This window comes from Chelonoidis abingdonii, chromosome 6 (assembly GCF_003597395.2).
Source record: "Chelonoidis abingdonii isolate Lonesome George chromosome 6, CheloAbing_2.0, whole genome shotgun sequence".
Lineage (NCBI taxonomy): Eukaryota > Metazoa > Chordata > Testudines > Testudinidae > Chelonoidis > Chelonoidis abingdonii.
Genome location: NC_133774.1, coordinates 1,184,876 through 1,210,627, shown reverse-complemented (window position 1 = coordinate 1,210,627; position 25,752 = coordinate 1,184,876). Strand labels below are relative to the sequence as shown.

The 25,752-nt window shown below is 54.4% G+C and overlaps 1 protein-coding gene across 1 annotated transcript; it reads left to right on the top strand.

Annotated features, from left to right (window-relative positions):
* Positions 1-4,623: 4,623 nt before the first annotated feature.
* Positions 4,624-11,723, top strand: LOC116823873 (sialic acid-binding Ig-like lectin 15). Its single transcript, XM_075067469.1, has 4 exons — positions 4,624-4,822; positions 8,636-9,034; positions 9,658-10,005; positions 11,716-11,723. Exons 1-4 carry the CDS (start codon positions 4,624-4,626, stop codon positions 11,721-11,723), a joined length of 954 nt encoding a protein of 317 aa, XP_074923570.1.
* The last annotated feature ends 14,029 nt before the right edge of the window (positions 11,724-25,752 follow it).

Below are 25,752 nucleotides of genomic sequence, written 5' to 3'. Positions count from 1 at the left end.
ACCCCCGCTGCCTCTGGCTCTGGGCTCTGCTCACAGGTGGGTCTGGCTCTCACCCCCTGCCCGGAGCGATGGACCCCCGCTGCCTCTGGCTCTGGGCTCTGCTCACAGGTGGGTCTGGCTCTCACCCCCTGCCCGGAGCGATGGACCCCCGCTGCCTCTGGCTCTGGGCTCTGCTCACAGGTGGGTCTGGCTCTCACCCCCTGCCCGGAGCGATGGACCCCCGCTGCCTCTGGCTCTGGGCTCTGCTCACAGGTGGGTCTGGCTCTCACCCCCTGCCCGGAGCGATGGACCCCCGCTGCCTCTGGCTCTGGGCTCTGCTCACAGGTGGGTCTGGCTCTCACCCCCTGCCCGGAGCGATGGACCCCCGCTGCCTCTGGCTCTGGGCTCTGCTCACAGGTGGGTCTGGCTCTCACCCCCTGCCCGGAGCGATGGACCCCCGCTGCCTCTGGCTCTGGGCTCTGCTCACAGGTGGGTCTGGCTCTCACCCCCTGCCCGGAGCGATGGACCCCCGCTGCCTCTGGCTCTGGGCTCTGCTCACAGGTGGGTCTGGCTCTCACCCCCTGCCCGGAGCGATGGACCCCCGCTGCCTCTGGCTCTGGGCTCTGCTCACAGGTGGGTCTGGCTCTCACCCCCTGCCCGGAGCGATGGACCCCCGCTGCCTCTGGCTCTGGGCTCTGCTCACAGGTGGGTCTGGCTCTCACCCCCTGCCCGGAGCGATGGACCCCCGCTGCCTCTGGCTCTGGGCTCTGCTCACAGGTGGGTCTGGCTCTCACCCCCTGCCCGGAGCGATGGACCCCCGCTGCCTCTGGCTCTGGGCTCTGCTCACAGGTGGGTCTGGCTCTCACCCCCTGCCCGGAGCGATGGACCCCCGCTGCCTCTGGCTCTGGGCTCTGCTCACAGGTGGGTCTGGCTCTCACCCCCTGCCCGGAGCGATGGACCCCCGCTGCCTCTGGCTCTGGGCTCTGCTCACAGGTGGGTCTGGCTCTCACCCCCTGCCCGGAGCGATGGACCCCCGCTGCCTCTGGCTCTGGGCTCTGCTCACAGGTGGGTCTGGCTCTCACCCCCTGCCCGGAGCGATGGACCCCCGCTGCCTCTGGCTCTGGGCTCTGCTCACAGGTGGGTCTGGCTCTCACCCCCTGCCCGGAGCGATGGACCCCCGCTGCCTCTGGCTCTGGGCTCTGCTCACAGGTGGGTCTGGCTCTCACCCCCTGCCCGGAGCGATGGACCCCCGCTGCCTCTGGCTCTGGGCTCTGCTCACAGGTGGGTCTGGCTCTCACCCCCCACCCGGAGCGATGGACCCCCGCTGCCTCTGGCTCTGCTCACAGGTGGGTCTGGCTCTCACCCCTGCCCGGAGCGATGGACCCCCGCTGCCTCTGGCTCTGGGCTTTGCTCACAGGCGGGTCTGGCTCTCAGCCCCTGCCCGGAGCGATGGACCCCCGCTGCCTCTGGGGTCCGCTCACAGGTCGGTCTGGCTCTCACCCCCCCACCCAGAGCGATGGACCCCCGCTGCCTCTGGCTCTGGGATCTGCTCATAGGTGGGTCTGGCTCTCACCCTCCCGCCCAGAGCGATGGACCCCTGCTGCCTCTGGGGTCTGCTCACAGGTGGGTCTGGCTCTCACCTCCCGCCTGGAGTGATGGACCCCCACTGCCTGTGGCTCTGGGGAGGTGCTCCGAGCTGGGTCTAGCTGGTCCCTGTTCTGCCCTGGGGGGTGCAGGCAGGTCAGTGCTATGGGTGAGGCTGGTGGTGGGGAGCGAGGCAGGGTCTGGGTAGTTCCCATCACCCAAGGTGGCCAGGGCAGGTGGCTCCTCTGGACGGGGCGGGATGACAGGGCCTTGTGCACACGCAGTACACGAGGGTGCGAATTCGCACTCATGCTGGGGCAGGGGCAGAAGGGACCTAGTGCAGGTAGCGCAGGTCTGACTGGTGCTCGGTCCAGCACCCCTCGCAATGGGGGCTGGGGCCAGGCCGAGCCCTGCAACTTGGAACAAGGCTCCTTGTGCTTCTCTCCCCAGCTCCCCCAGCCTCTGCTGCCAGCTTCCCCCGAGCCCCTGCTGCCCCAGCGCCACCCCCTACCGCTGACATATGTCACACGGCCCCTGGTCCCACAGCCCACAGCCCTGTGCCCCACGGCCCTGTACCCCACGGCCCTGCCCCACAGCTCAGGCCCTGTGCCCCATGGCCCTGCGCCCCACGGCCCTGCCCCACAGCCCAGCGCTGCCTCTGCCATGTGCCACTGCACCTGTACCCCACAGCCCTGCGCCCATAGCCCAGTGCTGCCCCTGCCATGAACTGTGGCCCCTGCACCCACACACCTGGCGCTCCCCTGCCAGCTCTGCACAGACTCAGCCGCACAGGCCCAGGGATGACGTGCCATTGAACACCTGCTTCCTTCGCATTGTGGGGAACGTGGGCTCCTAGTAATAGGACAAGAATCATGTCTCATTCAGACGGCTAAATCCTGCTGCAGTGACGTGTGGCCCGTTGTCTGTCACTGGCTGCTCTGGATACCAGCGTAAGCAAAAGTGCAGGTGGGTTTGTGACGATGTGGTTCTGGCGGGACCCAACTGAGAGTGCCAAATCAGGACCTCAAGACTGCTTTTTCCACCTCCTAAGCAAACCAAACCAGCCAGGACAAAAATGATCGTTTCACCCCACTGGCTAACACATCACACAACAACTTTCCTTAGACCACTCGTCTCATCAGTATCACCACCAGTCCCAACCTTCCTGGGATGAAGTTATGAAAACCAATACACCCAGTAAAAGAAAAAAAAAAAAAAAAAAAGGGTGCTTTTTTTTTCTCCCCTCGAATTTTCCCCAAAAAAAAAAAAGGAACCCCAAACGCCCCAGACCCCAGTCAATATGTATTAGACTAATATTTAATAAGGATGAACACAGAGTTGGCAATGTCATCATTATTCACGGCGCACCACACAGATATGGCGGGACGCTGGTAATCTGTTATTTAGCATATTACATACATCTGTAATGTCCCCAATGCGCTTACTCGTTGGTGGGCAAAGTCTATAGTAGACATAGGTACAGCCGCTCATTCGAATGTCACGTTAACATTATCATGATTAAGCAAGCAGCCGGTTGTAAGGGGGAACAGGGGACCCTCACAGGGATCCAACGGTGCGTTCAGATCAGGGATGTAGTTTAGTTAGGGTGTAAGGTTTCCCCCTCCCCCCGTGGTGCGGGAGCCACATCGCTCACTCTATACTGCGGTGGCCGTGATGTGTCGTGTAAATGTCCCTGACCACCGCATAGTGTCCGAGACATCAAAACGTCTCAGGAGTCGCGCATTAGCGACGCCCACCCCACAGCCCTTAAGACACATTTTACAGGCGGTCCCAGGCGCTACCCGACGATCAGGCGTCGGTGTAAACCCGTAGCCCTTTTCTCCGCAAGGTCAGTCAAGGGCAATTTTCGAGGTTACGGCTCAGGTCGACGAACGCCGTGGTCCTTGTTCTTCGTAATGACGTTCACGTCGACGAGGATGATTCGTTTTCCGCTCCGTGCCCGTGACGAACGATGTGTGCGCACAGCGCGGGCAGGGATTGGTTGCGTGACCTGCAAGTCACGAGGTGGGCCATTGGCCCACGAGCGTCCTGGACGCGTGTGCTGCAGCCCAGGCACTAGCATGGGCGCGGCAGCGTCACAAACGTGGGCATGCTTCCAGGACCTGCACTTCCGCAGCGCTATTGGCCCTGCCCGTGACGATGGCTCCAAATAGAGCAGACGCAGGGAGGCGCTCGTCGGTAGAACCGCCATCAGGCAACGGGGGAACCGCCCGCGGGAGGAAAGGGGGGCGTGGAGCCCACTGGCTGTCACCCAAAGCCGGCCTGAGCGGGGTGCCGCAGTGGTGCCACGTAAGTGCGTGGGACGGCGCCCGTTCAGGCTGCTCGAGCAGCCTCTCTCCCGGGCTGACGTGAGCCCCCGCCGTTCTTCGCCCGCGCCCACCAGCAACAAGAATCCCAGCTCCGGACCGCGCCTCGGCCATTACCCCGGCACCCAGACCTCCCTAGCCGAGCGCTGCGCCCGGGCCGGATACCACACGACGAGCCCACCGGCTGCGCCGCGCCGTCCAGAGTGCGCGCTCAGGCAAGTGGGCGACATCCGCCGAGGGAGGCTCCTGCCAGCGCGTGGGGCAGGCAGGTACGGCCGCGACCGCCTGACGGGTCCGGGCACGGTCAGGAGCGGAAGCGGCGAGACCGACGTGCACAAAGAGCCCCATGCGGCACGCGTGCCCACCTTGCCGGGAGCAACATGGCTAGTGAGCTTCGTGCGGCGTCTCGGGCAGGGACAGCAGTGGGAACCAGGCCGGAGCCGCCGCAGGAGGGCACCTTGCCACGGCGAACCCCTCAGGAGAAGGCAGGTGGATCAGAAGGTGATTGGGGCACTGAGTCTGGACCACAAATCACGCTGTGCCAACCTTGAGAATCTAAAAATCTGAATAGGTGATTCATAAAGGAAAAAGAGGAGAGATGCAGAATTGGTTGGAACGATTCTAATACAAAGTAATGGCAACTTCAGGCAGCTTGAAGCATGTGAGGAATCGCAGGTGAAATCCAGTCTCGGAGAACACCCCCACGGAGTGCATCGCCGGTGGCAGAGATTCGATGGTGGACAAAGGCCGCCAGAGTAAGAAGCAGGAGTTGGAAGACAAAAGAAGTCAGCCCAGCCGTAATAGCGCCAGGGAAAACACTCCTGGCCCTGGAAAGACAGCAAAAGGGAGTGGCCAGCCACATGGGCCAGTGCGTGCGCACCTCCAGGAGGCACCAGGCGGTATCCCCGTCGGCGCGCATGGGCAGGTGGGAGGTGAGGTTCCGTTAAGGGCATCAGTAGGTGATGGTCCTTAATGGGCCATCAAACAGGCTAAGCAGAGCTGACGCCAGCCTGTCTGGGACTTTTCCCAGTAACACAGAACAAGTTTGAAATACAGACAATACACAGCCAATATTCATAACTTCAACTACAGAAATGATACAGACATACAGACAGCATAATCATAACCAGTAACCCAGAACCTGCTCTTAGACACCTTATATGACCCCCCTTTACATAGGATTTGGTGCCACTACTGAACCGTGGTTGCAACCCATGTTCTGTATGGTCCCAGTTTATATCAATAACGTCACAGGGTTTCTCAGTCCCACTGCGAGATGGTCTGTCTTTCAGGTACGTTATTTCTATGTACCTCGAGAACCAGTGAGCAATGCCCAGGTAACGATGGCCTCTGAATTCGCATCAGTCTGCAGCTTGTCTCTGCCGAGGTGGCTCTGGCACCGTGTGGCTCCGCATTGTCTCTGGATTCGTACTGGGTCTCCTTACAAAAGTCCAGTCTCATCAACTCCTCTCTCGCGTTCCTCCACATTTCTCACTAGGCCCATCATGGCTGCTGCGCTGCGGCTGAGAAGGTTGTTGGGCTTTGATCCTTTGACCATGTGCACGGTGAATGCGCAGGCCTTTATCTCTGTAAGTTATTTCTGTGGTGAACTGGCCCCGGCAGCTCAGAAACCCTCCAGGGCTAGTCAGAGCTGGGCCAGGTGACGTCAGCACTGGGAAGGTTGAAGGTGATTGTAAGTCCCTTCTCAGAGGACTGCGAGTCACTGTTAATGTTAATAGTCTTGCCAGGATGTCACGGAGTCACAGACCAGATGCTCTGGGACTGCTCTGTGTGAAGCCAGCCAGGACTCTGGGGCAGTGTGACTCCCCTCAGGGCACACAGTCCAGGGCAAAAATCCTCCTCAGCTATGGCCTTCCTGGGTCTGACCTCAGAGCATTCACCACCCCTGTCCTCACCCTGCGCATCCCGCAGTGGGTCTGCCCGGGCAGGGCTCCTGGGGAAGCCAGAGGGCCCTGCACCCCAACTCTGCAGTCAGACGTGACTCTCAGCCAGCATAAAATGGAAGGTTCATTAGTCGACAGTGTCACGGACTTACAGATAGAGCCCACTTGTGGCCCCATGCAGTCCGTGGGGGGTGCCCCTTTCAGTGCGACAGCCCTTCTCGGGGTCCACTCTGTCTCGGGGTCAGGCCCCTCCACCTCCTGGAGCCGAACGTCTATCTGTGCCATGGGCCCCCTCAGGGAGTCCACGCGCTCTGGACCCCCAGGGCCTCCCCGCCGAAGGGGTTGGTGCCTTCTGTTCTCTAGCCCGGAGTGACTCTCAGCCAGCATAAAACAGGAGGGTTTATTGAGAGTTGAACACAGCACAGGAAACTCTCAGGGCCTCAGGTCTGGCCTCCCTCAGCCCAGCACATCCCAGTCTCCCTGCATCCAGGTGGGCTCTGCCTGCTCCCCCTCTCCAGCTCCGAGCCCCCCTGCTTCCCAACTGGGCCTCCAATATCCCCAGCCCCAAGCCCCTCCCCCTGTCCATTCTGTCTTCTCTCCAGGTAAACAGGGTCATAAACAGGAAGGCCTGGGTCTCCTCTCCTCTCAGCCCTCCTCTTGCCCCTCTGGCTGGAACCAGCTGGTCAGGTCACTGGGGTCATCTCTTCGCAGCCCATGTCCTCCCACTGGCCAGAACCGGCTGCGACTCCTGAGCTGGGTCTTCGGGTCACCAGGTCACCAGTCGTTGGGGTCTCCATCCTCCAGGCCATTGGCTGAGGTCTCGAGTCCCTCTCTGGTCCTCTGCACAACAAACTCCCTCTCCCCCCACCTCATTAAACCAGTAACACCCAGGGACACTGAGTCCCACTCCCTCTGCATGCAATCCCCTGGAAAACACAGAAAAACCAAGAAAACTCCCCACTTCTTCACAGACAGGAACACAGCTTGGAACAGAACTTGTTAGCACAGAAATCAGTGACTTTCAGCCAAGTCCATCTGGGAGAAGCCCGGGCCAGACACCCTGGACTCTGAGTCCCCCACCGCAGACTGAACTGGACCCAGCTACCTGGCCTCTGACACGTCCATGGCCCCTCCTCTGATCTTTGTCTGGCTTCCTGGGCAAAGTGTCGCCTGGTCTCATCCCCTTCCTGGTTCTCAGGTTATGAAGGGCACTGTCCATTACTTCTGTGCAGGCAGCTGAACAGCCTCACATGCCCCCAAGGGCCACAGCAAAAGTCACACATCCTTATTCCCACCACCTAGGCATTGGTCCAGTACCCTGGGAAACTGAGGCACACACAGTGGTCACACAAGATAGTAAGACTCACATACAACATAACAAGGGAAAACCTCAGTTCCTCACATCGCAATATTCAGGTTCACTCTCCAGACAGGCTCGGTGTCATCACAAGTGATGGATCCCAGAAACAACAGCTCTTGATTGTCGGTAATACCAGCCAAGTCCCTGACTGCTTTGGTGTGGCAAACAGCTGGAGAATGTCCGTATTTCATGCGTTTATTACATCGTGTGCCTGTGGCTGGACATGCATCATCTGTTGGGACATGACTTTTTCCACACCTTGTGCATGTAGGCTGGAATTTGTCCCTCTTAGTCAGGGACGTTCTCTCTCCTTTCCTCAGGGGTTTTTATAATTATGACCTTTTACAAGTGTCTGTTTACAGTTTCTAAGCTAGTTTCAGGTGTTTCAAGTCGCTCCTGCCTTTTGTTCTGTTGTTTGACTAGCACAGGCTGCTTTGCTATCTGTACAGCTGTGGCTACGTTTAAATCTTGGTTCAGCTGTAGCTGCTGTGAAAGGTTTTTATCGGTTAACCCAGTAACCAGCCTGTCTCTGATATTGTTATGTTCTACATCCCCAAATCAGTTTCCAGGCGACGTACAGAGCTCTTATAAAACACTCAACATTTTCCCCTGCTCCTGGAATTTTCTGGTGAAAACACACTTCCATGGACCTCATTTCTCTGCAGGATAAAGTGCACATCAAGCACAGCCAGAACCCTTTCCTAGCCATCTTTGTGTCTGTCTTCAGTAAAGTCAGAGGATTTAACTAGCTGCTCTCCCTGCTTCCCCGTCGCACACATTAAAGTAGATACTGAGTATCTCCAGTGTCTTTGTGGAGTTTGTTTGCAGTTCAAAACCTTGCAAAACACTGATCTCAAAGCTGAAGTTCTCTGGGTCATTGGCAAGCGGCATGTTGATTAGATCCTGCAGCTTTTGTTGCTTTGTTCCTTCTGTTTGCTGCCTCACTTGCTGTTTTCTTTCTATCTCTGTTCTTAGTTTACTCCTGACATCATGTTGGTCTGTGCCAGATATGGGCTGGCTACAGAGCTTCCTTCCCACAGAGAGACACTCCAGATGTATTAAAGCAGCAAAGAATCCTGTGGCACCTTATAGACTAACAGACATTTTGGAGCATGAGCTTTCGTGGGTGAATACCCACTTCGTCAGATGCATGTAGTGGAAATTTCCAGGGGCAGGTATATATATGCTAGCAAGCAAGCTAGAGATAACGGGGTTAGTTCAATCAGGGAGGATGAGGCCCTGTTCTAGCAGCTGAGGTGTGAAAACCAAGGGAGGAGATTTGTTGTGCCAGATATGGGCTGGCTACAGATCTTCCTTCCCAGAGAGAGACACTCTAGATGTGTTGATCGTAAGATCCTCTAATGCTCTGATAGGTAGGGCCCAGGTTAGCTTAGACAAGGTGTGTTACCCTCAGCGCCCCCGAGTGGCTGAGCGGTGTAATACAGTTCACATCCCACCACACCTTCTGTCTGTGTCTCTAGGGGGCATGCTGCGGGGCGGCTGGGCACAGTCCGGCTGGGACATGTATGTCCCCCCCCAGATAATGGGGCTGAGAGGAGATTCCATTGTGCTGCCCTGCAACTTCACACACCCGAAACCCAACTACACGGGTGACATCCAGGTGATCTGGAAGCCCGATATTTTCCAATGCCTGGTGAGCAACAGCAGCACCAAGACGAGGAGCTTCGACAACTGCACGACGGGGCAGGGGCCGAGTGGGCGCTACCGCCTGGCCGGGGACCCCCAGCGGCACAACCTCTCCCTGCACATCACTGGGCTGCGCTACGAGGACAGCAAAGGGTACATGTGCCGCGTGGTTCTCCGACAAAATCCAGCTTGGGCCTACGAGAACAAGATGGCGATAATGCTCAGCGTGGAAGGTACCATGCCCGGGGTCAGGGTGCTTTGCCCTCAGCGCCCGTCTAGGCAATCCTGGGGTCACGCACTCTCTGCCAGCCAGGGCCCTGCTGCTGGCCGCAGCCTGGTGCAGGGGGGGAAGGATGTATATGGTGCCAGGGGCCCTGGGGTCTGTTCGCTCCCAGAGCTGGTGCTGCTCCCCTCTGAGAATGGCCCTGTGTGGAGCCCCCATGGCTGGGGCCATCCACGGTCAGAGCGCAGCATGCAGAGGCCGGGGCTTTGTTTCAGGAGTGGGTGGGTGAGATTCTGTGGCCTGTGTTGTGCAGGAGATCAGACTAGATGATCGTAACGGTCCCTTCTGACCTTAAGGCTATGAGTCTCTGGAGCCTGTCCCCTGCCTGCTGTGGGGCCAGATGGGCAGCTTCCTTGGCAACTCCCACCTGTGCCCTGTGCTGCTTACCCAGTCAGAGGCTGCCTTGGGGATTGCTCTCTGCCAGCAATCACCCACCCTGGGAGGCCCCAGGCCTTTTCCCTGCCCCAGTGGGGGGTGTCTCCGTAGTGCCCAGCACCAGGGCAGATGGGGGCGATCCCAGCCCCACATGGGCTGCCTGCTCCTCCATCAGTGCCTCTTCTCCTCTCCCCCCAGCACGACCCAGCATCCTCAACCTCACGCTGCTCCCCGGGCCCCTCCCTGTGCAGGTGGCCTGCACAGCCGAGGGGAACCCCGTGCCCAACATCACATGGCTGGGGCTGGCGGGGAGTGAGGTGGGACAGTTGCAGAACACCACTGGGCCCCAGTACCAGACAACGCAGGTGCTGTCAGTGAGCCGGATCGGGACCTACACCTGCCGGGCGGAGAACGTGCACGGCCAGGCTGAGCGCTCGGTGCTTGTGGGGCCCATGGGGCCACCCCTGCTGCTCATCATCCTCCTCCCAGCAGCCCTGCTCCTGCTTGCCGGCCTCCTGCTGCTCGTCCTCTGCTGCCGATGGAAAGGTAGGGGAGTGGTGCACCCAGGCCAGCCCCCGCAGCGGGCCCGGGCATCGTCTGGAGTGGCTGCAGCGAGGGCCTCAGCTCAGCACCACACCCCAGAGCCCCCCAGCAAAGCAGGCCACGCTGCAGGGAAGCCCTCCCTCTGCCCCATGATGCACTGCCCACGCAGGGCGACCCCTGTCACCCCAGCCCCAGAGCACAGAACCCGACGGGCCCTGCGGGTGCCTGGGGGCTGAGTGGGGAGGGGGTCCTGATGGGCGCTATAGGGGTCCCAGGGCTGAGGTATGGGGCGTCCTCCCCTAGCTACCCCCTGCACCCTGGTGCTGTGGGGTGGGGGTGGATCCCTGTGTGACGGTGCTGCCCGTGGGAGCCAGCTGAGGTCACTCAATCAGGGTGAACTGCAAACAGAACAGGCAGACAAACCCCAGAAGCTGGTGGATATTCCAATACTTAGATTTACCAACCAGCACAAAACAACTTGACATTACCATACAGGTTACTCAGGAGTCCAAACACCGCAGTTCCCTTAAAGTGCCCAGCCTCAGGCCTCCATCCAGACACAAATGTCAGATATCATGATGATTCCTGTCCCTCAACTAAAGACATCCCCAGCTCTCCCATCCCCCACACAGACAGTCCCTACTCCATCACATAGGCACATTGTATATTTTTAACTTTCTTAACAGCCCTTACTCCATCTGAGACCTTTTCAAAGCTATCCCCACTGGATCTTTCAAAAGGAAAGTCAGTGGATCCATTCACAACCGAAAACTTCTGGCTGTTAGGAACTGAAACTTTCTGGATTAACTCACTTGCACACCCTGCAGTTGCAGTAAACTGCTTGCACAGCTTACCATAGGATTCCTTTCCCTATGCGCTTTTCTAAGCAGCAATTCACCCCTCTCAGAACTTCTGCTCTTACCCTCTTCACCTAGGGCTTGCTCTAAAGGACACTTTCCTGAGCCACCACAGACTCTTTCTGGGTCTCCCTTACATTCAGAATCACCTCTGGCCCATCAGGCAGATTCCTACACAATCCCCTTTCAGGCAAACTTATAGACTTTCTAGATAACAGGTTAGACGCCTTCTCCTTCCCTTGGCCATGAACAAGTTCAGGAATCTTGTAGCAAGAAGGAACAGTTTCCCAACTGTCACAGGGTAACACACTTATCTCACCTTTCTGCTCTCCTTGTGCCCTGGCTAGGATATCACCCTTATCAGACAGAGCTGCTACACCCTCTTCCAGCCACACATTAGCAACTGGCAAACTACAAGCACCAGAACTGTCTGCTCTCTGGGATTTTGCTAAAACACTAACTGGATGCAACCTAGTCACAGTGCCAGTCTCCCCAGCAGACCCAAACTTAGGACCATTCCCTTCCTGGGCTTTAGCTGTATTCACAACCAACTCCGAGACAACTGCACTATTCTCAACCCTCACAGGCTGAAAGGCACCTTCTGTCTGCTCCACAGACACAGAAGAGCCAGAGACACATTCTCCTACACCAGACACATAGCTTGGGATCTCATTTCCCTTGTCTCAGCACACAGAGCTGTTCACAGACAACTGCTTGGAGACGGAGGTAGCTCCCTCCACAGGCAAGTCAATACCGCTGACAGACACAGGCACATTTCCTTCACTGTCACAATTCTCCACACAGGTAACAGGTAAGGGATAGGGACACTCATCTTCCACTATCCTTGTCTTCCCAGACTGCTGACTAGACAAAGCCATCAGTGCACAAGGCTGCCTAGGCTCCTCCAAAATCTTGTCCTCCTCCCCCTTGTCTTGATCTAATTCCAGATTCACTTCTGAGACATTAGACAGACACTCAGAAACTTCATTCACAGACAAACAGCTATTTCCCACCAGGTTAGACTCCCCCTCTCCATGGCCATAGCAAAACTGGTTAAACACAGAAAACAGCCCAGAGTAATACCACATGTCAACATAGTTATAAACTGGACTTCCAGGAGGATACAATTTCTGCTCTTCTTCCCTTGCTTCTTTGACTTGGGGCTGAAGTCTGGCAGTTTCTTGGTGCATCTTGTGAGTCTCCTGTTGCCTCTGTCGAGTTTTCTCCTCAGCAGCCAGCAGCTCCAGACACCCCTTACAAGCTTTTGCTTCCAATTCAGCTATTTTTGCTTTTCCAGTAATCGAAGATCTGCTAGATTCCATTCACGATCCAGTTGAAGTTTATTTGCTGCCTTTTACATTCTAACTGCTTCTGTAGTAACAGGTGAGGGCTGTGCTTCTGCCTCCTGATCACTGCCCATTAACAGATCTCTCAGTTCTTGATTTGTAGCTTTCTTTCTAACGCTTATCCCCTTTTCTGAACACAAATCTTCCAGGGCTTTTTTGTCAAGACCCTCATATGCTCTTTGCTCATCCATTGCAACTGCTTGTTAACCAACCAAACTCTCAATACCAAAATTCAAATTTGGATAGCATGGGGTTCTGACCCTAATTGACTTGGCTCTGTGGATCCTGCTGACTACGCCACTGTGACGGTGCTGCCCATGGGAGCCAGCTGAGGTCACTCAATTAGGGAGAACTGCAAACAGAATGGGGCAGACCAACATCCTGGTACTGCCCCTTGCTCACAGCCATGTTTCCATGGCACCAGTCTCTGCAGTGCCGCAGGCTCCAGAACTGTGGGGGTGAGCAGGGGATGCAGGACAGAGCCCAAGTTGGCACCGGCACCATCTCTGATGTCTCCACCTTGTTCTCTTACAGGCCGATGCTGGGTCCCGGGGAGGTGAGTGTCCTTACAGAGCCTGTGTGTGTCAGTGGGTGTGCAGGGCTGTGGGTGTGTCTAGGCAGGTATGTCAGTGAGGTGTGTCTTGGCTGGTGTCCAAGGACATGGTGTGCATAGTGGGTGGGTGTGCAAGGCCTGCATGTGTGTGCCTGAGCGGGTATGTGAAGGGATGTGTGTGTGTGTGTGTATCTGGGTCGGTATGCAAGGGCAGGATTTGTGTCAGTGGGGTTGTGTCTAGGTGTGTGTGTGAGGGCTGGGTTGCATAGTAGGCAGATGTGCAAGGCCTGGTTGGGATGTCAGGGGGGTGGGTGTGCAAAGGCAGGGGCTGTGCCTGGGCAGATGTGTTTAGGCAAGTGTGTGAGGGCAGGGTGTATGGAGTGGGTGTGTGTGATAGGCCTAAGTGTGTGTCTCAGTGGGTAGGTGTGTTGGGCAGGGGGTGTCAGCAGGTATCTGTGTCAGTGGATGGTGGTGTGTGGGAAGTGCATATTGGTCGGTGTGTCTGGGTGGGTATGTGAGGTCAGGGTGTGTGTGTGGGTGGGCAGGTGTGTGAGGAAAGGGTGTGTGTATGGGTGCATGTGCGAGGACAGGGGGTATCAGTGGGTGGTTGTGTGTGTCTGGGCAAGTGTGTAAGGGCAACGTGCATGTCTGGGGAGGTGTGTGTGGGCAGGGGTGTGTCTGGGTGGATGTGCAAAGGCAGGAGCTGTCAGTGGGTGGTTTGTGTATGTCTCGGTGTGTGTGTGAAGGCAGAGTGTGTGTGTGTGTGCGTGCAAGGATGGGGTGTGTCTGGGTGGGTGTGCAAAGACAGGGTGTGTGTCTGGGCAGATATGCAAGGGTAGGGGGTGCCAGGGTGTGTGTGTGAGGGCAGAGGGTGTCAATGTGTGGCTGTGTGTGTCTAGGCAGGTGTGCAGGGGCAGAGGGGGTGCCAAAGTGTGTGTGCAAGGCAAGGGTGTGGGTGTGTGAGATAGGGTGTGTGTGAGAGCGGACATGTGAGGGCAGAGGGTGTCAATGGCTGGGTGGCTGTGTCTGGGTGGGTGTGCGAGGGCAAGTGTGTATGTGTGAGTGGATGTGCAAGGGCAGGGGGGGTCTGTGACACCATGTTCTCTGCACCACTTTGTGCCGCTCACCCACTCGTTCCCTTGTGCCCCGTTCTGGTGCTGCCCCCTGCAGACTGGTTCTTTGCACCCCCGATCACAGCAGGGCACAGGGCTGTGCTGGGGACCTTGCTCTGCTCATGGCTGGAATGAGACTAAATCCCCCCTCATCCCCCCCAGCTGACTCGTGGGGCCAGGCGGTCGGTCTGTCTAGGCTGGGCTGGCCTGGCCCGGTGGCGCCCCAGAGCGTGTGCCAGGGATGGTGCCATGGGGGGCTGGGCTGGGTCTCTCCCTGGGCAGTCAGGCCGAGCTCCTGTGTCTAACCTGCTTCCTTCGCCCAGGAAGCTGGCAGCCCCGGCGGGCCCCATCCAGGATGCACCTTGCACAGGTAGGAGCCAGGCATGGCACTGGGCCAGCTGCATGGGGCTGGGGTGGGCGGGGGGGCGCTCAGGGTAGATGCAGCACAGGCAGCGTGCCAGACCAATGGCACCTCGCCGCGCCTCTTGTGTGTAGGCATGTTGGGGGCTGGGGAGGGCGCGTGGGACATTGAGGGTGTGGGGGAGGAGCATACCAAGTATCTGCCAATTCCCCTCCCTTCCCAGAAGTACCAAAAATTAGTAACTTTAAAAAGCAAAATATTTTGGCATCAAAACTTGCTGCCTCCCTCTGACAGTGCTGCCCATGGGAGCCAGCTGAAGTCACTCAATCAGGGTGAACTGCAAACAAAACAGGGCAGACAAACCCCAAATGCTGGTGGTTATTCCAATACTTAGATTTACCAACCAGCACAGAACAGCTTCTACAGTACCTCACTGGTCACTTAGAAGTTTAAACCACGCAGTTCCCTTGCAGTGCCCAGCCTCAGGCCTCTTTCCAGACACACTTGTCAGATATGATGATGATTCCTGAAAATCTTACTTCATCATATAAAAGAAAAGGTTCTTCCAATCCCAAAGGATCAGCCACATACCCAGGTTTAATTATAACTTAGATCTTACCCAAAACACATGCTATAGCCAATTCTTATTAACTGAGCTAAAATTTATTAGAAAAGAAAAGAGAGAGAGAGAGTTGGTTAAAAGATCAATATACAGACAGACTTGAATTCAATTCTTGAGGTTCAGATGCACAGCAAGATGAGTTGTAGTAGCCAAATCCTTTAGAATATAGCCATAGTATAGTCCATGTCCATATTCGAGGTGACCCAGTCATGACTGGGTCTCAATCCGTGCTTAAGTTCCCCTCTTGAAACCCAGAGCAGATCTGAATGAAGCAGTACCATTCCCAGGTTCTTAAATATTCCAGCACCTTCGGCCTGAGAACAATAGGCTTAACTCTCTCCAAACCCCTGCAATTAGCACAGGTGTATTATCCATTAAACAGTTCAGATACAGTTCCGCACCTTCAAAGAGACACATAGACATAATACCATTTCACCCAGATATCTTAAATGCTAATTCCTTTTTTTATCTTAGATTAAAACTAAGCAACAGACAAACTTAGTGCTTAACTCACAACCTGACAAACACCCCCCTCTACCCTACCAATGCAGACTTGCATTTCCAAAGCTCTGCTCATTTACAGATCTTCCGAACCGGTTCTTAAGGTTCACCGTGGGTCAGCAGTTAATTAACTCTTCGGCCTGTACCATTTCAATGAGATATTTTACACTCTAACTCACACCCCTCGACCAATCTGAATGAGCCAGGCAGGCCTGTCCCTGCACAGCCCCCAACCCAGCGCAAGTTGAAAGGGCTCCACCAAACCAGTAGTTGACGTAGCTGCTCCATGCCCGTATGTGTCGTGCCTCCTGGGGAGCGCATGGAACCAGATTTCACCCCCTGCCGCCCCAGGGTGCAAGAGCTGCCCAGACTGTGCCCCCCCAAACTCCCTCCCAATTCAGCCATCCTTGCCTGTACATAAAAACGGCCACAATGGGTCTGACAAAGTCCATCAGCCCCAAATACTGTCTGCCAGAAGCAGCCAATGCAGTGCCCAGAGGAATGAACAGAATAGAATCAGCAAGAGATATACCCCGTCGCTCATGCCCAATTTCACAGCAGTCAGAATTTTAGGGACACCCGAGCAGGGGGTTGCATCGGACCACCTTGCCTAGTACATTGATGGATGTCCTCCAGGATCTGGTCTTATGACCCATTTATACTTTCAGCTCACAAATCACCTGCAAGGAGTTCCACTGGTTGACACAGGAATATTTCCTTAGTTTGTTTAAACTAGCTGCCCATTAATTATTGGTGACCGTGTCGTAGGAAAGGAGTAGACAATAACACGTCCACCACTTTCTCCCACACCAGTCATGATTTTGTAGACCTCAATCATATCCCCCCTTAGTCGTCTCTTTTCCAAGCTAAAAAGTCCCAGTCTTATTAATCTCTCCTCATATGGAAGAAGTTCCAAACCCCTAATGATTTTTGTTGCCCTTTTCTGAACCTTTTCCAATTCCAATAGATCTTTTTTGAGATGGAGCGACCACATCTGCACGCAGTATTCAAGGTGTGCACATACCAGGGATTTATATAGAGACAATATGATATTTTCTGTCTTATTATCTCTCCCTTTCTTAATGATGCCCAACATTCTGTTCGTTTTTTTGACTGCAGCTTCACATTGCGTGGATGTTTTCAGAGAACTACCCACAAGGAATCCAAGAACTTTCTTGAGTGGTAACAGCTAATTTAGCCCCCATCATTTTACATGTAGAGTTGGGATTATGTTTCCAATGTGCATTACTTTGCATTTATCAACATTGAATTTCATCTGCCATTTTGTTGCCCAGTCACCCAGTTTTGTGAGATCCTTTTGTAGCTCTTCGCAGTCTGCCTGGGATTTAACTATCTTGAGTAGTTTTGTATCATCTGCAGATTTTGCCACCTCACTGTTTACCTCTTTTTCCAGGTCATTTATGAATTGTTGAACAGCAGGGGTCCTAGTACAGATCCCTAGGGCCCCCTGCTATTTATCTTTCTCTGCTGTGAAAACTGTCCATTTTTCCTACCCATTGTTTCCTGTCTTTTAACCAGTTACTGATCCCTGAGAGGACCTTCATCTTATCCCATGGCAGCTCACTTTGCTTAAGGGCTTCTGGTGAGGGACCTTGTCACAGGCTTTCTCAAAGTCCAAGTACACTATATCCACCCTGGTCCACACGTTTGACCCCCTCAATGAATTGTAATAGCTTGGTGAGGCATGATTTCCCTTTACAAAAAACATGTTGACTCGTCCCCCAAGTAGTTATGTTCTTCTGTGTGTCTGACAATTCTGTTCTTTACTAAAGTTTCAACCAGTTTGCCTGGTACTGAAGTCAGGCTCACCGGCCTGTAATTGCCGGGATCGCCTCTGGAGCTATCCACCAGTCAGGTGGTACAGAAGCTGATTTAAATGATAGGTTACAAACCACAGTTAGTAGTTCTGCAATTTCACATTTGAGTTTCTGCAGAACTCTTGGGTGATACCACCTGGTCCTGGTGACTTGTTGCTGTTTAATTTATCCATTTGTTCCAAAACCTCCTCTACTGACACCTCAGTCTGGGACAGTTCCTCAGATCTGTCACCTAAAAAGAATGGCTCAGGTGTGGGAATCTCCCTCACATGCTCTACAGTGGAGACTGATGCAAAGAATTCACTCAGCTTCTCCACAATGGTCTTGTCTTCCCCGAGTGCTCCTTCAGCACCTCCAGCGTCCAGTGGCCCCACTGATAGTTTGCCAGGCTTCCTGCTTCTGATTTACTTACAGAATTTTCAGCTGTTAGTTTTTGTGACTTTAGCTCGATGCTCATCACCGCTTTCTTGGCCTCATTACACTTACACACGTGCCTTCCTGGAGTCCATGCTCCTTTCTCTTTTCCTCGCCAGGAGGAAGGGAGAGCGTAGGGAGAGCTCAGCCTGGTGAGGCCAATACGTGCTCTCCCCGCCAGCCAGCTGCTCACGCTGACGGGCTGCCTCCTGCCCAGGCCCTGCGCCAGCCTGGGCTCAGCTCCCCTGTAAGGCAGCTGCCTATGTCACCAGCAGAGAACCCAGACAGCTGCACCTATGCAGATCTGATCTTCCCCAGCGCTGGGGCCGGCAGAAGAGGTGAGTGGACGAGCCGGGCTGGGGAAGGATCCCAGACTATCCCTGCTCCATGCCAGGCTGCAGGGGATGGTTCCCCACCCAGCCCCGTGCGGAAGCTGTGCTAACCTGGCACCGGCCCCATGCCCTGCACACCTCCCCTGGCTGTATCAGCGCTGGCCCACATGGACCAGGCGTGACCCTCCTGACCCAGCCCTGCGCTATCTGTGCCTGTGGCCCATGCCCAGAGCACGATCCCTCGCTAGGCCAGGGCTGGCAGACACTGGCATGGAGCTGAGCATCGGAGCATGGGGCCGGGTGTTGGAGGGGGATCCCGCCTGCCCTGCTGTGCCAGGGCCTGGGCCCAGTCCCTGTGAGCATGGGGGCTGGAGGGGGAGCGGCTGGCATGGCAGTGTTTGCTTCTCCTGCAGCAGTGGGCCCCAGGTGGGGGCTCGTTGGGGTAGCATGGCCGTGGGGAGGGGTAGCACCCAGAGGGGGGCAGGGTGTGTGGGGCCTTTCCCTGCGCCCATCCTGCTAACTGCAGTTCCTCTGCCTCAGGTCCCCAGCCCGCAGCCCAGAGCCCCCCAGCACCAGCAGAAGGTAAATGGCGCTTCTGGCCACAGTGGACTGGCCTGGTGGGGGCATCCGGAGACAAACGTCCCCCTGGGGAAGAGCCTGGCCAGCAGCCTGGGTCACGCTGAGCCCCCACCAGAGCCCCATTGCAGGAGAGTCGCTGGTTTCCTGTGGCCCTGCTGGGCACTGCCCCCTCGCCACACGTTACCAGCGGGACCTCTGCACACCATCCGAACGACCCCACACCCCATGGGGAGAAAGGAAACCCACTGCCATGGCCTGACAGACACCTCCTTCCCCACACCACAGGCCTGGTGGGAGGCAGCTTCAGTGAGTCATCCGTGGGGGCAGGGACAGGCGGGGGAAGCTGTGGTTCAGCATTGCTGTGTGGTTATTAAACACCAGAGGCATCCGGGTGAGGGATCCCTGTATAAACAGCCCCTGTGCCTCACCCCAGAGGGGCCGCATCTCTGCACCGGCTGAGGGGTCCCTGTATAAACAGCCCCTGCGCCTCACCCCAGAGGGGCCGCATCTCTGCACTGGGCAAGGGGTCCCTGTATAAACAGCCCCTGGTGTCCCACCCCAGAGGGGCCACATCTCTGCACTGGGCAAGGGGTCCCTGTATAAACAGCCCCTGTGCCTCACCCCAGAGGGGCCACATCTCCGCACCGTGCAAGGGGTCCCTGTATAAACAGCCCCTGGTGTCCCACCCCCGGGGGGTCGCATCTCTGCACCAGGTGAGGGGTCCCTGTATAAACAGCCCCTGGTGTCCCACCCCAGAGACAGGCGCATCTCCGCACTGAGTGAGGAGTCCTTGTGTAAGCCTTCCTGGTATACCCACCCCAGAAGCAGCCGCATCTCTGTGCCAGGCGAGGGTTCCCTGTATAAACAGCCCTTGGTGTCCCAACCCCAGATGCAGGCGCATCTCTATGCCTGGCAAAGGGTCCCTGTATAAGCAGCCCTGGTGCCCTCACCCCAGCATTGGGCAAGGGGTCCCAGGACCGTTTTCTAACTCATTCAGGTCTCTCTGCAGAGGTCACCTATTCTGAGCTGACGCCATACAGGGGACCCAGGTAAGCTGTCCATCCCAGCACCCTCCCTGCCCTGTTCCGTCTGGAGTTACCGCACAAGGCACTGGCCTGGGAGCCTGAGCACCACCCCAGCGAAGCACACTCCCGCAGCCTTGCCCCGGGGCTGTGAGCACAGCCACCCTCCCTCCGCTGACAATGTTCTTCTGTACCGGCAACGGGCCAGCTCACAGCGCTGCTTCTAACGCCGGCTGTGCCAGCATCAGGTCCCTTGCTTGCCGGCGCTCGTGAGTACGTGTGATAACCCCGCTGCCTCGATGCTTGGACAGCACAACGCAGTTTAGGCATCCCTTATCTCCCACTTTCCCAGATTTCTCACCGTCTCCATTTCCCATACGGGTTACAGGATCGCCTGTCTGGAAGTGCAGGACAGATCAGTCTGTGGAAGCATCTCTGAATCATCCTGGTCCCTCTAGTTCATGGTCCGAACATGGTGGCTCCTAGTGCAGGCTGTCTGTTAGTTACCAGTGGAGTGGCGTTGGCAATTTGTGAATCCTTGAAGTCGTCTTTCTGCCTCCGCTGTCTTGCTGATCTCTCTGGTCGATGGTTCTTTCTGCGGAACAACGCAGCGACGGTTCCTGTTGGATCTCTGACTTGGGGCTCAGTCTCTCATGAGCTGGGCACTAATTCTTTGTCTTAATAGGGCAGCTAGAGCTGCCATCCAGTTTTGACATGGCACAGCCACCAGTGCTAGACCCGGCAGCTCTTGTAAACGCACGGTGTGTTTGTAAAAGCGTTCAATAAGTTCTTCTAGCCTTTTTAGCCAATTTGGCTGCTCTCTGCATGTCTGGTCACTTCAGAGACTGATCCCCTCCACTCACTGAAAAAAGCTGGAACAGTAGTTCTGGTTTGTCTTTCCTATCAGGATCAGTGCTGGCCTGTATCACTAGTTGCGTGTGTTGGATCTTAACTCCGAGCAGCAAGGAGTGGAACTTCTGCCCTGCATGGATTTTCTTGGCTGCCCTGGACAGCTCTCTCCAGCCTCAATCGCGATTTGCTTGTGGGGAATGGGGCTGCTAGTTACAGAAAAAATCCTATATTGTTTCAAAATGACTTAAATCCTGCTGCAAGTTGCCAACTGTGACCTTGTTGTTCCTCAACAAGTTGTCTGGAATAATGAACCAATGGGGGAACAAGATGTTTCAAAAGAAGGAGGGAAGTTTCCTTGTTTAGAGTCAGTTTCAGTTTCAGCCAGAGTGGAAAAAGATCAAGGAACCAGCCTCTTATCAGAGTAGTAAGTTTCTTTTTAAGAACCTGATTGATTTTTCCTTGTTTTAAGATCCAAGGGGATTGGATCTGGACTCACCAGGGATTGGTGGGGGAAAGGAGGCTGGATGGTTAAATTCTCCTTGTTTTAAGATCCAAGGGGATTGGATCTGGACTCACCAGGAATTGGTGGGGGAAAGGAGGGGAGATGGTTAAATTCTGCTTGTGTTAAGATCCAAGGGGTTGGATCGGTGTTCACTAGGGACTTGGTGAAGAAGTCTCTTAAGGCTGCCCAGAGAAGGGAGTCTGTATTTGGGAGTGGTGGCAGCAAGACCAGATCTAAGCTGGTAGTTAAACTTAGAGGTGTTCATGCAGGTCCCCACATCTGTACCCTAAAGTTCAGAGTGGGGGTGAAACCTATGACATGACCAGATAGGGATGTCCACTGAACTAGCATAAATTCGCAGCTAGTCTCTTCCAAGGTCTCTATGGTAGGGACGTTTGTACACTCTGTGGTTCATTGTCTCTTAGAGGTGATTTGTACTGGGTGTCCTTTCAAAAATCCAATCTCATCAAGTCCTCCATCAAGTTCTTTTCCCTTTCTCACTAGGCCTATCATGGCTGCCGCGCTGCAGCTGAGAAGGCTGTTGGTCTTCGATCCTTTGACCACATGCACGGTGAATGCGCAGCCTTTGCTTCTAAGGTGAACTGGCCTATGCAGAACACCTCCAGGGGTAGTCAGAGCTGGGCCAGGTGACATCAGCTCTGGGAAGGTTGAAGGTGACTGTAAGTCCCTTATCAGAGGACTGTGACATCAGCTCCTGAGTCACTTTTAAATTCAATAGTCTTGCCAGGAATATTCAGGTTCACTCTCCAGGCAGGCTTGGTGTCGCCACAAGTGATAATTCCCAGAAACAACGGCTTGTGATTGCCAGTAATACCAGCCAACTCCCTGATGACTTTGGTGCAGCAAAGAGCTGCAGAATGTCCATATTTTCAGGCATTTATTACACTGTGTGCCTGTGGCTGGACATGTATCATCTCTTGGGATATGATGTTTTCCACCTCTTGTGCACATAGGCTGGAATTTGTTCCTCTTAGTCAGGGAGTTCTCTCTCCTTGCCTCATGGGGGTTATAATAACTTTTAACACAAGTGCTTTTTACAGTTTCTAAGCTAGTTTCCGGTTTTTCAAGTCACTCCTATCTGTTGTTGGACTAGTTCAGACTGCTTTGCTATCTGTACAGCTGTGTGTAGGGTTAAATCTCTGTTAACTGTGTCACAGAGTTGGGGGGATACAAGACCCTGCACCCCCGGCTTCCTGCGATTCACAGTGACTCTCAGCCAGCCAGTAGAACAGAAGGTTTATTAGATGACAGGAACACAGTCCACATCAGAGCTTGTAGGCATAAACAGGACCCCCTTAGTCAGGTCCTTTTGGGTAGTAGGGAACTTAGCCCCCAACCTCGGGGTTCTCTACGATTCCCCAGCCAGCCCAAGACTGACCCTCTCCAGCCTCTCGTTTCTGGCCTTTGTCTTTTTCCCGGGCCAGGAGGTCACCTGATCTCTTTGTTCACCTTTATCCATCCCCTTGCGGGGGGGAAGGGCCCCAGCCATTAGTTGCCAGGAGACAGAGTGCCGGCCATTTATGCACACTGGCCCTTTGCTCTGCAACAATCTCACCCCCTAGAGACTTAAGAAATGCATGGGGGAAACTGAGGTACCCACACAGTATTCAGAGGAAACATTAAGAACAGTCCCACTTCGTCACAAGCTGTAAAAAGGTTTTTATTTTTTAACCCAGTGTCCCGGGTTCCCAGGTGTCGACTCCCAACTCCCCTCCTGGCTCAGGTTACAGGCTCAGGTACTGTCCCTCACCTAAAGTCACCCCCTGCTCTCCCATCCCCGATGCAGACAGTCCCAGTAAAACTAACCGACATTCCCAGGTCACTCTGCCCTGCTCCCTGCTGCGTCACACCCAGTAACAAGCCTGTCTCTGATATTTTCATGTTTTGCTTTTCCCAAGTCACAGTGTTCAGCCAATGTACAGAGCTCTTATAAAACACTCAACATTTCCCCCGATCCTTGAAGTCTGTGGTGAAAACGTGCTCTTTCATAGACCACACATCTCTGCAGTATAAAGTATGAATCAAACACAGCCGGAACCTTTTCATAGTCATCTTTGTAACTGTCTTCAGTAAAGTCAAAGGATTTAAAGACGTCCTTTGCAGGCTTCCCCATAGCATAAATTTTAAAAGATACCTGTATATCTTCAGTGTTTTTGTGGAGTTTATTTGCAGTTCAGAATCTTGCAATATATTGTATCCAGTGTGTCCATTTGGAAGGTTTGTCAAAGCTGAAGTTCTGGAGCACTGAAAAGTGGTGTGTTGATGAGATCCTGCAACCTTTGTTTCTGTTCTTAGTTTACTCCCGGCACCACGCCATGTTCCTCTGTCCCAGATACCGACTGGCGACCGAGCTTGCTTACAGGCCAGCTGTGTTTCTCCTGAGATCCTTTAATGCTCCGCCAGGTATGGCTGAGCATCATTTAAATAAGGTGTTATATACACAGCACCACATGGTGGTTGAACGCCGTAATGCAGTTTAGCCTCCCATTTCACTCCTGTGACCCAAAACACCTTCGCATTCACCCTACACAGCACAGTGAACATCTGTGTATGACATATACCTTGGGGGTGTAATTTGAAAACTAATAACCCACTGGTCAATAATGTCATGGAGAAATGACTATAGCACCAGTATATGTAAAGTCATGAATTCCCCCGTACAATGTTCATACAGGCAGTCCTGCCAAGGCACAGGTGGTCAGATGGGCATATCCCCAATGAAGGAATGTGTGTTTACCTCCGTTTACATATGTAGGTGAACAGGGTCTGCCAGACAGCAGGGGTAGGAGAGGGCTGGGAACAGAACAATCTGCATTTCAGCAAACTCAAGAAAGGGAAGAAATAGTACAGAGCTCCCTTCCCCACCAGACTCCATGTTGCCTTCCTCACAGCTTGAATAAACTTTACTTTGAGAGTAACCCACAGAAGAATCCACTTCAAAGGTTCACTGAACGATAACGGCAAGAGGCAGAGAACCCTCAGTTCTCTCTCTTTCACCTAAGAAGACAAAGGCCCCAGCACCTTCGGTCTCCTGGCAGAGATCCAGAGTGAGGAGCGGGTCCAGCACTATCTTGCTGGAAGACCAGGGGGAGAAGACCAGCTTAAACAAAGCCTGGAGCCAAAGCTTGCTAGGTTACGTTTCAGACTGTCAGATGCATATTTTCACTTTTATTTGCTGCTAACTGTCTCTAACTTTAGCTCTTATACTTGAATTCACTTCAGATCCTGTCTTCGTTTGTTGTGTTTTGAATCCAAACCAGCCCCGTGCTGTGTTTGAACTGAACTGTTTGGTAGTTCCACTTAAAGTAATTGTCATGTACGTGCAGATAAGGGTAGCGCAAAATCCCTCCTGGGCAGCTGTACTGAATCTTTACCTGTAAGGGGATAAGAAGCTCAAATAACCTGGTTGGCACCTGACGAAAAGGACCAATAAGGGAAGAAGTTACTTTCAGAGCTGGGAAAAGGGAGAGGTTTTGTTTGTGTTCTCTTCGTTTGTTCCCTCTCTGGACAGAGAGAGAGACCAGGCAGGTAAAACATCTCCTGAAAACATACTTGAAATGATCCAGCTAAGAGTACAAAAATTGTAAGTAAGGGCAAGGAAATGCATTAGATTTTCTTTTGTTTTGGCTTGTGAATTTTCCCTATGCTAAGAGGGAGGTTTATTCCTGTTTTTGTAACTGTGAAGCTGAGCCTAGAGGAGAATCCTCTGTGTTTTAAATCTTTTTATTACCTTGTAAAATTACCTTCCATCCTGATTTTTCAGATGTGATTCTTTTACTTTTCCTTTATAATAACCTGATTGATTTTAGTGTCCTAAAGATAAAGGGTCTGGTTTGTACTTACATTAAAGGCAGTTGGTTGATATATTATTCGCAAGCCTCCCCAGGAGAGGGGGTGAAGGGGCTTGGGGGAATATTTTGGGGGAATAGGGACTCCAAGTGACCCTTTTCCTGAATTTTTGTCTAAATCATTTGGTGGTGGCAGTGATACCGTCCAAGGACAAGGAAGGATTTGTGCCTTGGGGAAGTTTTTAACCTAAGCTGGTAGAAATAAGCACAGGGGGTCTTTCATGTGGGGTTCCCACACCTGTACCCCAGAGTTCAAAGTGGGGAGGGAACCCTGACAGTAATAAACTGTTGAATATTGACTCCTTACAGGGCCAATGAACCTTAATATCCCTCTGACTGTTCCAGGAGAGGACTGGACATTTTAGAACACATTTTGGGGAAAACTCAGGCTGCCAAGAGCATGGAGCCGCCTCAGTTGTTAACCCCAGCTGGTGGAAGCCAGTGGGAATCTTGGATCAGAGCCGCCCAGTAGGCAGAGACACCTGGGGTAGGCTGTGGGCATCCCAGGCAGAGCCACAGCAGCACAGCAGTGAGAGGCACTCGGGGTCACAGGGTAAGAGGTGCCACAGCCCCTCACTGGTTTGGGCTGCACCCCAGAAAGTGACCACTGCCCATTACAATTCATCCCAGCTCAGGGAGTGGGGCGTGGGCAGAGGTCAGTGGCTATGCTGTGGAGGTGCTGCAGCTCGACACAGAGGCCCATGAGTGGTCACTACCCTCTATCCGCCACGCGTCAGGCCTGACATACTCCCTCCACCTACCACACTGGGTCCTTCAACCAGGGGGCTCCGGGCTGGAGACGAGGAGTTCGGAGTGCGGGAGGAAGTGTGAACTCTGGCTGGGAGTGAAGGCTCTGGGATGAGTCTGGGGATGAGGGGTTTGGGGGGCAGAAGGAGGCTCCAGGCTGGGGTAGGGGGGTGGGGTGTGCGGGCTCCAGCTGGGGGCTTGGGCTCTGGGGTGGGTCCAGGGATCAGGGGTTTGGGGGGCAGG